The 14441-nt window shown below is 36.9% G+C and overlaps 1 protein-coding gene across 2 annotated transcripts in view; it reads right to left on the reverse strand.

Moving 5' to 3' along the window:
* The window catches only part of chrm2a (cholinergic receptor, muscarinic 2a), a 193434-nt gene that overhangs the window by 74308 nt on the left and 104685 nt on the right, over positions 1-14441 (reverse strand). Inside the window, exon 1 of one of the 2 annotated variants that reach the window (XM_067428276.1) lies at positions 13813-13871. The exons of the other annotated variant lie outside the window; for it this stretch is intronic. Within the exon in view, the coding sequence (XP_067284377.1) occupies positions 13813-13857 (45 nt within the window). The 5' untranslated portion in view covers positions 13858-13871. Of the gene's footprint in view, positions 1-13812; positions 13872-14441 lie in introns of those variants that run through there. 2 annotated transcript variants of the gene reach the window in all.

Raw genomic sequence — 14441 nt, forward strand, 5'->3', positions numbered from 1 at the left:
TGTCTGAATGATAACTTATCACAGATTTCCTCCTGCTGTCGATTCTAAATCTATTCTTTTTTGTGTCATATATGTCAAAATCTGTGTAAATAATAGAAAGGTCGCTGATTTAAGTTCAAGTTCAAGAGTTTTATTTGTCACATACACAGTTATACAGAATACAACCGGCAGTGAAATGTAAACAGGTCCGCTCCATGGACAGCAAATAACAATTAACAAAAAAGCACAATAAATTATAAAATAGGGATAGGATAAAATAGGAATAGGATAAGGTGCTATATATATACATATGTAGAATTATGAATAAATCAAGTAAAAGAAATAAGAGATGTGGAATAAAATAAGTGAGATAAAGTAAACTGGAGACTATAAAAATAAATCTGTGGATAACAGAAGTGCAGGAGTGTAATGTGCAAACAGCATTATAATGAGTAGTTACATGAACACAAGAATAAAGTGCAGTGCAATATCAGTATGTGAGTTTGTTAGTACTGAGTGAGGTGAAGTCACATGTTGTTAAGTGACAGCGTTCAGGAGTCTGATGGCCTGTGGGAAGAAACTCCTCCTGAGTCTCTCAGTTTTGGCCATCAGGCTACGGAAGCGCTTACACTTGCAATTCAGTGTTGTGATGGTTTTAAAAAATATTCTGAAGGTAGTAAAAAAGGTATAAAAAGTAGTAAATTTAACTTAAGGATTGCTGTATATTCCCTGGAATATAAACCTGTGCATCCTGACTTCCATTGCATTAACTCTTTCCCACCATTGGCGAGACTTCTCATCATTTGGGACATTGGCAAGTTTTGGTAACACTTTATTTTACAGTGTTAGTGTTCATGGATCGACTCGTCGAGACTGTTTTCCAAGATGGCTTCTGTCCGTAAACGCGTAATGCACATTTTTTATAAATTATCTTCTTATTAAACTGTTTGTACTCTTACAAAGTTCTCAATGCTTCGGTTTGCATGTAGGGACCCTCATTATGCTGCCTTGTTAGTGTGAGGCTATTTTGAGCCTTGTTAGTCGTATTAACTAGCGATTTAATTTTACTTATCCTATGCCCCATAGACAAACATTATAAGCTAATGTTTTTAGAGATAAAACTCTACGACTTTCATTAAAACGCATCCCAGAGAAAGATCTACTCTGTAACCATCTGTTAATCACCCCTAGGTTCATTTCTCACCGGAGTTGTCCTATAATATTACTTAGTACTTAAATGTCCTTTCTTCTGATATATTGACTGTTTAACATATTCATACAACAGAATATTCTGGTGGCCATGAAGGATTTGTGAATGTTTAAAAATGCTGACGCTGACTGGCAACTTAATACGATTCTGGCGGAGAAAGAGTTAGTCTATTTAGCAAGCAATACATGTCGAGAAACCTGAATGCCATTTGCCAAGTCTAATATGCATCAGACACAGGCCGAGACTGGAGTGTGTTAGACTCGTACGTGTGTGTGTGTGTGTGTGTGTGTGTGTCGTATCTGACGGCCACCTGCACCGTCGCCCTGGCTAGAGCATCATTATACACTCGTTATACACCTGCAGGTCAGAGATCATTTGGTCAGCTCACATGAAAGCTGCTCGTCTGTCTAGGGCAACAATCTTTGCGCTCCCGTCCTACGCAGCACGAAGTGGACAATATAATGCAGTTCATCTCACTGCCTTCATTTTGTCAATTTGGGCTAAAACTAAATCAACCGTGACTGTTCCAACTACACTGCAAAAAATGCTTTTCTTACTTAGTATTTTTGTCTTGTTTCTAGTCAAAATATCTAAAAATTCTTACATTAAGAAACATTTACTAGACAAGTAAAAATGATTGCCTTGTTTTGGGAAAAAATAACTCAAAATGAAGAGAGTTTTTGCTTAAAATAAGATAAATAATCTGCCAATGGGGTGAGAAAAATAATGAAAACATTTTTTGCAGTGTAACTAAAGCCTGAAGATCTGCCGGATTCAAAGGTTATTCGCCTTTTGTCGGTTATGCACATACCGACATACTTTGGCTTGGCTTACTCAGTTGGCGACACAAAAATTATGATTGTTATTTTTTTAACTAAATATACAAATAAAATTAATTAATTAGGTCTTATTTAATGCTATAAACTATAATACTGATCTGCCAACATTGTCGCTCTATGATAAATGAAAATAAGCTGATAACATCACTGTTTTCTCCAGTACGACTGTACAGCCAAATCTAATTGTGTTGCAATATTGTCCTGTTTAACACTGTGAAGCTGCTTTGAAACAATAAAAGCGCTATATAAATAAAGTTGATTGATTATTGTAAATTCTGATTAGATGTATCCCGTTGTGCACAAACTTGCTTTATGTTGTGTAGTTTTTTTGCTGCCACATGACTAAAGCTGGTGGAATTTGTTTCTGTGAGCCAAGCTTATGACAGGGACTGCCTTATTGCAGGATCCTGAGGTTAAAGGTCGTGCTCAGAGTTCAACCCAAATGGGGACTGAACAAACTACATTACTGTTACTAAGTGGGGAGTTTTTAGGAAGGGGTTGTTACCAGGATTGTTACCTCCCCCTTCTGTTTGTTCTGAAAGGCACTTATAGTCTTGGTAATGTATAGCGAACAAATTGTTTCATATAAAATATATATATATACACAGATCAAGCATAACATTATAAATTATATAGTCCTCCTTTTGCAAGGTCTCCCAGCAGAACATTGGCCAAAGCATCACACTGCCTCCGCCGGCTCGCCTTCTTCCCATAGTGCATCCTGGGGCCATGTGTTCCCCAGGTAAGACACACACACACACACACACACCCGGCCATCCACGGGATGTAGAAGAACACGTGATTCCTCAGACCAGGCCACTTTCTTCCATTGCTCCGTGGTCCAGTTCTGATGCTCACGTGCCACTGTTGGTGCTTTCGGCGGGGTCAGGGGTCAACATGGGCACCTTGACTGGTCAGCGGCTCTGCCGCCCCATACGCAACAAACTGAGCTGCTCTGTGTATTCTGACAGCTTTCTATCAGAACCAGCATTAATTTCTGGAGCAGTTTGAGCTCCAGTAGCTCGTCTGTTTGATCGGACCCCACGGGCCAGCCTTCGCTCCCCACGGTCATCAATGAGCCTTGGCTGCCCATGACCCTGTGGCCGGTTCTCCACTGGTCCTTCCTTGGAGCACTTTTGATAGATACTGACCACTGCAGACCGGGAACAGCCCACAAGAGCTGCAGTTTTGGAGATGCTCTGACCCAGTCGTCTAGCCGTCACAATCTGGCCAAACTCAATCAAATCCTTACGCTTGCCCATTTCTCCTGCTTCACACACATCAACTCTGAGGACTAAATGTTCACTTGCTGCCTAATATATCCCACCCACTAACAGGAGCCGTGATGAAGAGATCATCAGAGATTATCACCTCATAATGTTATTCATGATCAGTGTATATATATATATATTTTATAAATAATTATTGGTCAGTCTAAAGTTGTTATATTTATCAAGCATTATTTAAAAAGAATAGTTGACAACTAATCTTACCATTTTGGCACATTTTACTAAGCACACTTAACCTAATTCAAGATGCTAATCCTAATTACTCTTCTCTGAAAATGTCAGAACTCTAATGTAAATGTCAGGCTACTATTAAGAATAAAATAATTTAAATTATTAGCATAGTCAACAGCACATTGATCGGTGTTGCCTTTCTTCGCTTCAGCCCGGCGCTTTGTGTTTGTGATCTATATGCACTTAAGAAAAAATATGGCTTTAGGTGTGTTTTATTATTAGCCCAGCAGGGGCGGAGTGTGTTGTTTTATCTATGATTCCGGCAGGTTTAGTTTAGTCCCTCAGGCTGAATCCTAACATCATGTAAACTTGCAAACACACGCGCAGACGCCACGGCCAAACAACACAAATAGGTTCGCATATGATGCATCAAAATCTCACTCTCCTCCACATACTTAGGTGTGTGTGTGTGTGTGTTTGTGTGTGTCATCACTAAAGGCTGTAGAGATGAATTATGGTTTTGTGTGATGAGCAGCCTCTGGGAGATGTGTGTTATTCCAGCGTGTCAGGAAATAGAGTGGGTGGACGGGTTTCTGATTAGAGCCGGAGCTAAGATAGAGAGACAGATCTATGGTTTCTATATCCGTCCCTGAACAGAGAGAGATGTGCCTTATCATAGACACCGACAGACACACCGTACACTTGACTCTGTCCGTATCAGTCAGCTGAGGACCACACAAACACACACACACACACACACACATGCATGGTGGTGATAGCACCCATTTATCAGGCGCTGACAACTCACATTCGGAGCTGCAGGACTGCACGCTTTCTCTTTATTTTTGTCCGATATCTCCATCGTGTCGTTGTCAAAGGGTCTGAGCTCTGGGTAATACGCCGAGTGTGTTTCTGAGCCCGATCCATGGGTACAAGGAAAAGCGCTAGCAAGTTACGTAAATGCATAAAAGGAGACAGATCGGCTCTTTTTTCGTTCTCAATTTTCTGCCGCTTGATTAAACTCGCTGCAGAATCAATCCTGCACTGAATCTCAAGTCAGTTTTAATAGTGTCTGGAAAAAATAAAATAAAACGAGCATCCTACAATGGAAACATCTCTGAGACTGGGTTTCTGCAGCTCTTAAAAGGGTCTTAACTCTCCCTTACACAAATTAAAGCCTTAAAAACAGCTTACATTCATAAAGTCATGGCATTAAATATTGTATGCACTGCAAAAAGGAATATTGTCCTCAGTATTTTTGTCTGGTTTTCCAAAACAGAAATCTGAAAATCTTTAAATCAAGATACATTTACTTAAGATGCAAATGCAAAATGAAGTTAGTTTCTGCGTAGAGCGAGAACAAATATGAGTTATGAAAACTTCCCTCTGAATTCAGTTGATTTTTTTCTGAGCCCATTGGTAGATATTTGTTCGTTTCAATCATAAACTCGCTTTATTTCGGTAAATTTTACAGAATACATTACTTTATATTCTGTTATTATATATCTCTAATAAATGCATCTTGATTTCACGATTCCGAACAGACAACTAAAAATTTTTTTTTAGCAATTTACTAGAGGTTCTGGCAAAATGTCTATTTAAAATGTTGGTAACACTTTAGTACAGGGAACACATGTTCACTATTAACTACGATTTTTGCCTCATAAACTCCTAATTTACTGCTTATTAATAGTTAGTAAGGTCGTTTTTGTAGCATTTAAGTTTAGGTATTGGGTCGGATTAAGGGATGTAGAATAAGCTCATGAAGAATAAGGCATTAATATGAGCTTTATAAGTGCTAATAAACAGACAACATCCTAGTCATATGCATGATCATAAGCAACTAGTTAATAGTTAATAACTGAACCTTAAAATAGTGTTACCAAAATGTTTAATTAATTAGAATGAATTATTTAAAAAACAAAACAAACAAAAAAACTGTTTGAATGAATGATTCAATGACTCACTCATGAAGACTTCACTTGTTTTATTACTGGATGATTCAGCGTTTCTGAATGAATCTTGAATAAATGATTCAATGAATCATTAAGGCTTTACTTGTTTTATTATTGAAAGAATCAGCGTTTCTGAATGAATCTCTTGAATGAACGATTCAATGACTCACTCATGAAGACTTCACTTGTTTCATTACTGAATGATTCAGCGTTTCTGAATGAATCTCTTGAATGAACGATTCAATGACTCACTCATGAAGACTTCACTTGTTTTATTACTGGATGATTCAGCGTTTCTGAATGAATCTCTTGAATAAATGATTCCACGAATCATTAAGGCTTCACTTGTTTTATTACTGGATGAATCAGTGTTTCTGAATGAATCTCTTGAATGAACGATTCAATGACTCACTCATGAAGACTTCACTTGTTTCATTACTGAATGATTCAGCGTTTCTGAATGAATCTCTTGAATGAACGATTCAATGACTCACTCATGAAGACTTCACTTGTTTTATTACTGGATGATTCAGCGTTTCTGAATTAATCTCTTGAATAAATGATTCCACGAATCATTAAGGCTTCACTTGTTTTATTACTGGATGAATCAGTGTTTCTGAACGAATCTCTTGAATGAATGGTTCAATGACTCACTAATGAAGACTTCACTTGTTTCATTATTGAATAAATCTGCAATCTTTTTAATGACTAATCATGCAGCTTTAACTCTGAAGTGCCTCTAATACAAATTTCTTCGTAGACATTTACGTTTAGAGAACATATTGACATAACCTGCAGAAACCCTGCTGATGAGTCTGTAAATCGTTTGCTAAGGCATTACCATTGCATTTGAATAACCCCCTGATAGTAATTTCTGCATTCAGACACATTAGAAATAAGCAAGCTAAAACACAAAACAGATATCTCCTAAAACCACTGAAAGATGTTCTTGGTGAGGCAAATGTTTTGTTGCTAGAAACCGTAGACGGAGCCACAAATACCTGCTATAACTAGAAAATCCTGCATCTTTTATTCTCACGGCGTAGCCTTGTTTCAATCCATCACGAACTATCAGCTCAGAAATCATTGGCCACCTTCATCAGACCTACAGATCTCATTTTCCTGCCATATTTTCCACACTCACAGGAGTCGCTCGAATAATTTCAACAGACCCTCAGGCCACATAACAGAGAGGATGGTGGAAAAATTGGGATTTCTACGAGGAATGCATATATTATACATAATAAAGGTGTTCTTGAGCCATTTACGAGTCCTTATTATATGCCTCGTCGTGTATTGAAAATATTTTTAATCACAGCTATAGTATGTTACTATTCATATTTATTTAGATATTATAGTCTAGTAAAATACACACTTTAAATGCTGTAATACATTGTACTAAAACCGTTGGCAACCTCAGGGTTTGTGTGATGAAATCTAGACGTGTGGATTTATATAGCAGAGGTATTATATGTAATAAGTCCTTATTCAGGAAGTGTGTCCTGAAGGTCAGGGCTTAAAGCTAAGGATTTTTTAGGGTTAGTTTTATAGTTTTATAGGGTTAGTTTATCTCACATCTCTGACTTTATAACTCACAATTGTGACATATCTCACAATATAACTTTTTTTCTTGCAGTTGCAAGTTATAAAGTCTGGATTGCATGAAAAATGGAAGATTTTCTGACTTTTTTTCTCACAAATGCAAGTTTATATCACTCAATTCTGACTTTTTTTTCCTCGCAATTGTGAGTATAGTCAGAGTTGTGAGGTAAACTTTAAAACCCACGATTCAGACTTTATAACTCACAATTGACTTTATAACTCACAATTCAGACTCTATAACTCGCAATTCAGACTATAACTCGCAATTCAGACTATAACTCACAATTCAGACTATAACTCGCAATTCAGACTATAACTCGCAATTCAGACTATAACTCGCAATTCAGACTCTATAACTCGCAATTCAGACTATAACTCACAATTCAGACTATAATTCGCATTTGAGACTATAACTCGCAATTCAGACTCTATAACTCACAATTGACTTTATAACTCACAATTCAGACTCTATAACTCACAATTCAGACTATAACTCGCAATTCAGACTATAACTCACAATTCAGACTCTATAAAGCGCAATTCAGACTATAACTCGCAATTCAGACTCTATAACTCACAATTGACTTTATAACTCACAATTCAGACTCTATAACTCACAATTCAGACTATAACTCGCAATTCAGACTATAACTCACAATTCAGACTCTATAACTCGCAATTCAGACTATAACTCGCAATTCAGACTCTATAACTTGCAATTCAGACTATGACTCACAATTCAGACTATAACTCGCAATTCAGACTATGACTCACAATTCAGACTATAACTCACAATTCAGACTATGACTCACAATTCAGACTATAACTCGCAATTCAGACTATGACTCACAATTCAGACTATAACTCGCAATTCAGACTATAACTCACAATTCAGACTCTATAACTTGCAATTCAGACTATGACTCACAATTCAGACTATAACTCGCAATTCAGACTATAACTCACAATTCAGACTATAACTCGCAATTCAGACTCTATAACGCGCAATTCAGACTATAACTCGCAATTCAGACTCTATAACTCGCAATTCAGACTATAACTCACAATTCAGACTCTATAACTCGCAATTCAGACTCTATAACTCGTAATTCAGACTCTATAAAGCGCAATTCAGACTCTATAACTCGTAATTCAGACTATAACTCACAATTCAGACTATAACTCGCAATTTAGACTATAACTCGCAATTCAGACTATAACTCGCAATTCAGACTCTATAACTCACAATTCAGACTCTATAACTCACAATTCAGACTCTATAACTCGCAATTCAGACTATAACTCGCAATTCAGACTATAACTCGCAATTCAGACTCTATAACGCGCAATTCAGACTATAACTCGCAATTCAGACTATAACTCGCAATTCAGACTCTATAAAGCGCAATTCAGACTATAACTCGCAATTCAGACTATAACTCGCAATTCAGACTCTATAAAGTGCAATTCAGACTATAACTCGCAATTCAGACTATAACTCGCAATTCAGACTCTATAAAGCGCAATTCAGACTATAACTCGTAATTCAGACTCTATAACTCACAATTCAGACTATAACTCGCAATTTAGACTATAACTCACAATTCAGACTATAACTCGCAATTCAGACTATAACTCGCAATTCAGACTCTATAACTCGCAATTCAGACTATCACTCACAATTCAGACTATAACTCGCAATTCAGACTATAACTCACAATTCAGACTCTATAACGCTTAATTCAGACTATAACTCGCAATTCAGACTCTATAACTCACAATTCAGACTCTATAACGCGCAATTCAGACTCTATAACTCGCAATTCAGACTATAACTCGCAATTCAGACTCTATAACGCCCAATTCAGACTCTATAACACGCAATTCAGACTCTATAACTTGCAATTCAGACTCTATAACTCGCAATTCAGACTATAACTCGCAATTCAGACTCTATGACTCGCAATTCAGACTCTATAACGGGCAATTCAGACTCTATAACTAACAATTCAGACTCTATAACGGGCAATTCAGACTCTATAACGGGCAATTCAGACTCTATAACTAACAATTCAGACTCTATAACGGGCAATTCAGACTCTATAACTAACAATTCAGACTCTATAACTCGCAATTCAGACTATAACTCGCAATTCAGACTATAACTCGCAATTCAGACTATAACTCGCAATTCAGAATATAACTCACAATTCAGACTATAACTCGCAATTCAGACTATAACTCACAATTCAGACTATAACTCACAATTCAGACTCTATAACTCGCAATTCAGACTATAACTCGCAATTCAGACTAAAACTCACAATTCAGACTATAACTCACAATTCAGACTCTATAACTCGCAATTCAGACTATAACTCGCAATTCAGACTAAAACTCACAATTCAGACTATAACTCACAATTCAGACTCTATAACGCGCAATTCAGACTCTATAACTCGCAATTCAGACTATAACTCGCAATTCAGACTCTATAACTCACAATTCAGACTCTATAACTCACAATTCAGACTATAACTCGCAATTCAGACTCTATAACTCACAATTCAGACTATAACTCGCAATTCAGACTCTATAACTCACAATTCAGACTCTATAACGCGCAATTCAGACTCTATAACTCGCAATTCAGACTATAACTCGCAATTCAGACTATAACTCACAATTCAGACTATAACTCACAATTCAGACTATAACTCGCAATTCAGAATATAACTCACAATTCAGACTCTATAACTCGCAATTCAGACTATAACTCGCAATTCAGACTCTATAACGCGCAATTCAGACTATAACTCGCAATTCAGACTCTACAACTCACAATTCAGACTCTATAACTCACAATTCAGACTATAACTCGCAATTCAGACTCTATAACTCACAATTCAGACTATAACTCGCAATTCAGACTCTATAACTCACAATTCAGACTCTATAACGCGCAATTCAGACTCTATAACTCGCAATTCAGACTATAACTCGCAATTCAGACTCTATAACGCACAATTCAGACTCTATAACGCGCAATTCAGACTCTATAACTCGCAATTCAGACTCTATAACTCGCAATTCAGACTATAACTCGCAATTCAGACTCTATGACTCGCAATTCAGACTCTATAACTCGCAATTCAGACTATAACTCGCAATTCAGAATATAACTCACAATTCAGACTCTATAACTCGCAATTCAGACTATAACTCGCAATTCAGACTCTATAACGCGCAATTCAGACTATAACTCGCAATTCAGACTCTATAACTCGCAATTCAGACTCTATAACGCGCAATTCAGACTATAACTCGCAATTCAGACTCTATAACTCGCAATTCAGACTCTATAACGCGCAATTCAGACTATAACTCGCAATTCAGACTCTATAACTCGCAATTCAGACTCTATAACTCGCAATTCAGACTCTATAACTCACAATTCAGACTCTATAACTCACAATTCAGACTATAACTCACAATTCAGACTCTATAACTCACAATTCAGACTCTATAACTCGCAATTCAGACTATAACTCACAATTCAGACTCTATAACTCGCAATTCAGACTCTATAACTCGCAATTCAGACTCTATAACTCACAATTCAGACTCTATAACTCACAATTCAGACTCTATAACTCGCAATTCAGACTCTATAACTCGCAATTCAGACTCTATAACTCACAATTCAGACTCTATAACTCACAATTCAGACTATAACTCACAATTCAGACTCTATAACTCGCAATTCAGACTCTATAACTCGCAATTCAGACTATAACTCGCAATTCAGACTCTATAACTCACAATTCAGACTCTATAACTCGCAATTCAGACTATAACTCACAATTCAGACTCTATAACTCGCAATTCAGACTCTATAACTCGCAATTCAGACTCTATAACTCACAATTCAGACTCTATAACTCACAATTCAGACTATAACTCACAATTCAGACTATAACTCACAATTCAGACTCTATAACTCACAATTCAGACTATAACTCACAATTCAGACTCTATAACTCACAATTCAGACTCTATAACTCACAATTCAGACTATAACTCGCAATTCAGACTCTATAACTCGAAATTCAGACTCTATAACTCACAATTCAGACTCTATAACTCACAATTCAGACTATAACTCACAATTCAGACTCTATAACTCACAATTCAGACTATAACTCACAATTCAGACTCTATAACTCACAATTCAGACTCTATAACTCACAATTCAGACTATAACTCACAATTCAGACTCTATAACTCACAATTCAGACTATAACTCACAATTCAGACTATAACTCACAATTCAGACTATAACTCACAATTCAGACTATAACTCACAATTCAGACTATAACTCGCAATTCAGACTCTATAACTCACAATTCAGACTATAACTCGCAATTCAGACTCTATAACTCACAATTCAGACTCTATAACGCGCAATTCAGACTCTATAACTCGCAATTCAGACTATAACTCGCAATTCAGACTCTATAACGCACAATTCAGACTCTATAACGCGCAATTCAGACTCTATAACTCGCAATTCAGACTCTATAACTCGCAATTCAGACTATAACTCGCAATTCAGACTCTATGACTCGCAATTCAGACTCTATAACTCGCAATTCAGACTATAACTCGCAATTCAGAATATAACTCACAATTCAGACTCTATAACTCGCAATTCAGACTATAACTCGCAATTCAGACTCTATAACGCGCAATTCAGACTATAACTCGCAATTCAGACTCTATAACTCGCAATTCAGACTCTATAACGCGCAATTCAGACTATAACTCGCAATTCAGACTCTATAACTCGCAATTCAGACTCTATAACGCGCAATTCAGACTATAACTCGCAATTCAGACTCTATAACTCGCAATTCAGACTCTATAACTCGCAATTCAGACTCTATAACTCACAATTCAGACTCTATAACTCACAATTCAGACTATAACTCACAATTCAGACTCTATAACTCACAATTCAGACTCTATAACTCGCAATTCAGACTATAACTCACAATTCAGACTCTATAACTCGCAATTCAGACTCTATAACTCGCAATTCAGACTCTATAACTCACAATTCAGACTCTATAACTCACAATTCAGACTCTATAACTCGCAATTCAGACTCTATAACTCGCAATTCAGACTCTATAACTCACAATTCAGACTCTATAACTCACAATTCAGACTATAACTCACAATTCAGACTCTATAACTCGCAATTCAGACTCTATAACTCGCAATTCAGACTATAACTCGCAATTCAGACTCTATAACTCACAATTCAGACTCTATAACTCGCAATTCAGACTATAACTCACAATTCAGACTCTATAACTCGCAATTCAGACTCTATAACTCGCAATTCAGACTCTATAACTCACAATTCAGACTCTATAACTCACAATTCAGACTATAACTCACAATTCAGACTATAACTCACAATTCAGACTCTATAACTCACAATTCAGACTATAACTCACAATTCAGACTCTATAACTCACAATTCAGACTCTATAACTCACAATTCAGACTATAACTCGCAATTCAGACTCTATAACTCGAAATTCAGACTCTATAACTCACAATTCAGACTCTATAACTCACAATTCAGACTATAACTCACAATTCAGACTCTATAACTCACAATTCAGACTATAACTCACAATTCAGACTCTATAACTCACAATTCAGACTCTATAACTCACAATTCAGACTATAACTCACAATTCAGACTATAACTCACAATTCAGACTATAACTCGCAATTCAGACTATAACTCACAATTCTGAGTTATAAAGTCAGAGTTGTGAGGTAAACTTTAAAATCTGTGGCGGAAACAAGCTTCCATACTCACTGACACCACACAAAATAAATATATAAAAGTTATTTAGTTAACAAAAAAAGTTATTTTTTGTTGTTGTTTTTGACCCACTCTTGTAGTCTAATGAATAAGAATATTACAAAAGCAACATTTTAGATATTATTCACAACTAGCAATACTATGGCAGAAACCAGTAGTCTAACTAATATAAAGTTCAAACCTTGTTAAATTTCAAGCAATAGCAGTTATCTCCCTACTGTTTATGCTCACTTAAGAAATAAACGATATAACAAGCAGTTGAGATTTGTGATATAGTATACATGGCTTTACATGAGTGTACTGTATGTGTGCAGATGAAGCTGGGTATACTCTATATACAACTTTATGTAGTTAGATTTGCCACATACTCAGTTTAAGTCATGGAAGCTGTAGGAATTGAACTGAGATTTTGCATCAGTGCCGTTTGAAAGAGAGAAGCGCGTTAATGATTTAGATGTGCGTGAGCATCCAACCGTGCCACTGTGTTTCTCTGTCTTTCATATTTTATGAAAAACGAGACCCTCATAGCGAGTGGGAATTATCCTTTTGTTTGTGTCTTTCTTTACCAACATATAGATCTCCTGTTACTATGGCGATAAGCCTACCTATAGCCACGGACTGATGATGATGGAGATGATGTCATAAACTCAGAATCTGCTGTAATAGAATGTTTTAAATTCTTTGTGCTTCATCTGGAAGTATTTTTTTCCATTCCTTTTCTCCATAGGAAATTTTTTTTTAACGATAACTTAAAAAGCGTTGAGCTATGAGGCTGCTAATCAATGTTATTTGCTTCTGTTGAAGCTGTGAGCCCGTATTATCTTGTTAAACAGTGCAATTGGTGGTGAAAAACTACATTACCCATGATGCTGTGCGGAAAATTCCAACGATCAGAGAGTTGACCATGCCAATAAAGCTCTTTAGCTCCGCCCACTGCCATAAAGCACTGCAAATTACATAATCGAGTAGATCTTGCTAAAATGTAAAAATACTTAGATATTTGTATATATGCACTTTATTGCCAAAAGTATTGAGACACTCCTCCAAATCACTGAATTCAGGTGTTCAATTACTTCATGGCCACAGGTATATAAATCAAGCACATGGCATGCAGACGCTTCTACAAACATCAGTGAAAGAATGAGCTCAGTGAACTCAAGCATGGTACCGTGATTGGTTGCCACCTGTGCAATAAGTCCATTCGGGAAATGTCCTCACTACTAAATATTCCACGCTTAACTGTGGATTGGGAACAACAGCAACTCTTAAGGCCACGTAAAATCACAGAGCGGGGTCAGCACATGCTGAGGGTCACAGTGCGCAGAAGTCGGCATCTTTCTGCAAAGCTAATAGCTTATACCTCCTCCTCCAAACTTCTGTGGCCTTTAGATGAGCTCAAGAACAGCGTAGAGAGCTTCATGGAATGGGTTTCCATGGCCTCACAGCTCATCCAAGCCTTACATCACCAAGAGTAATGCAAAGCGTGGGAT

The sequence above is a fragment of the Pseudorasbora parva genome, chromosome 20, assembly GCF_024679245.1.
Source record: "Pseudorasbora parva isolate DD20220531a chromosome 20, ASM2467924v1, whole genome shotgun sequence".
Lineage (NCBI taxonomy): Eukaryota > Metazoa > Chordata > Actinopteri > Cypriniformes > Gobionidae > Pseudorasbora > Pseudorasbora parva.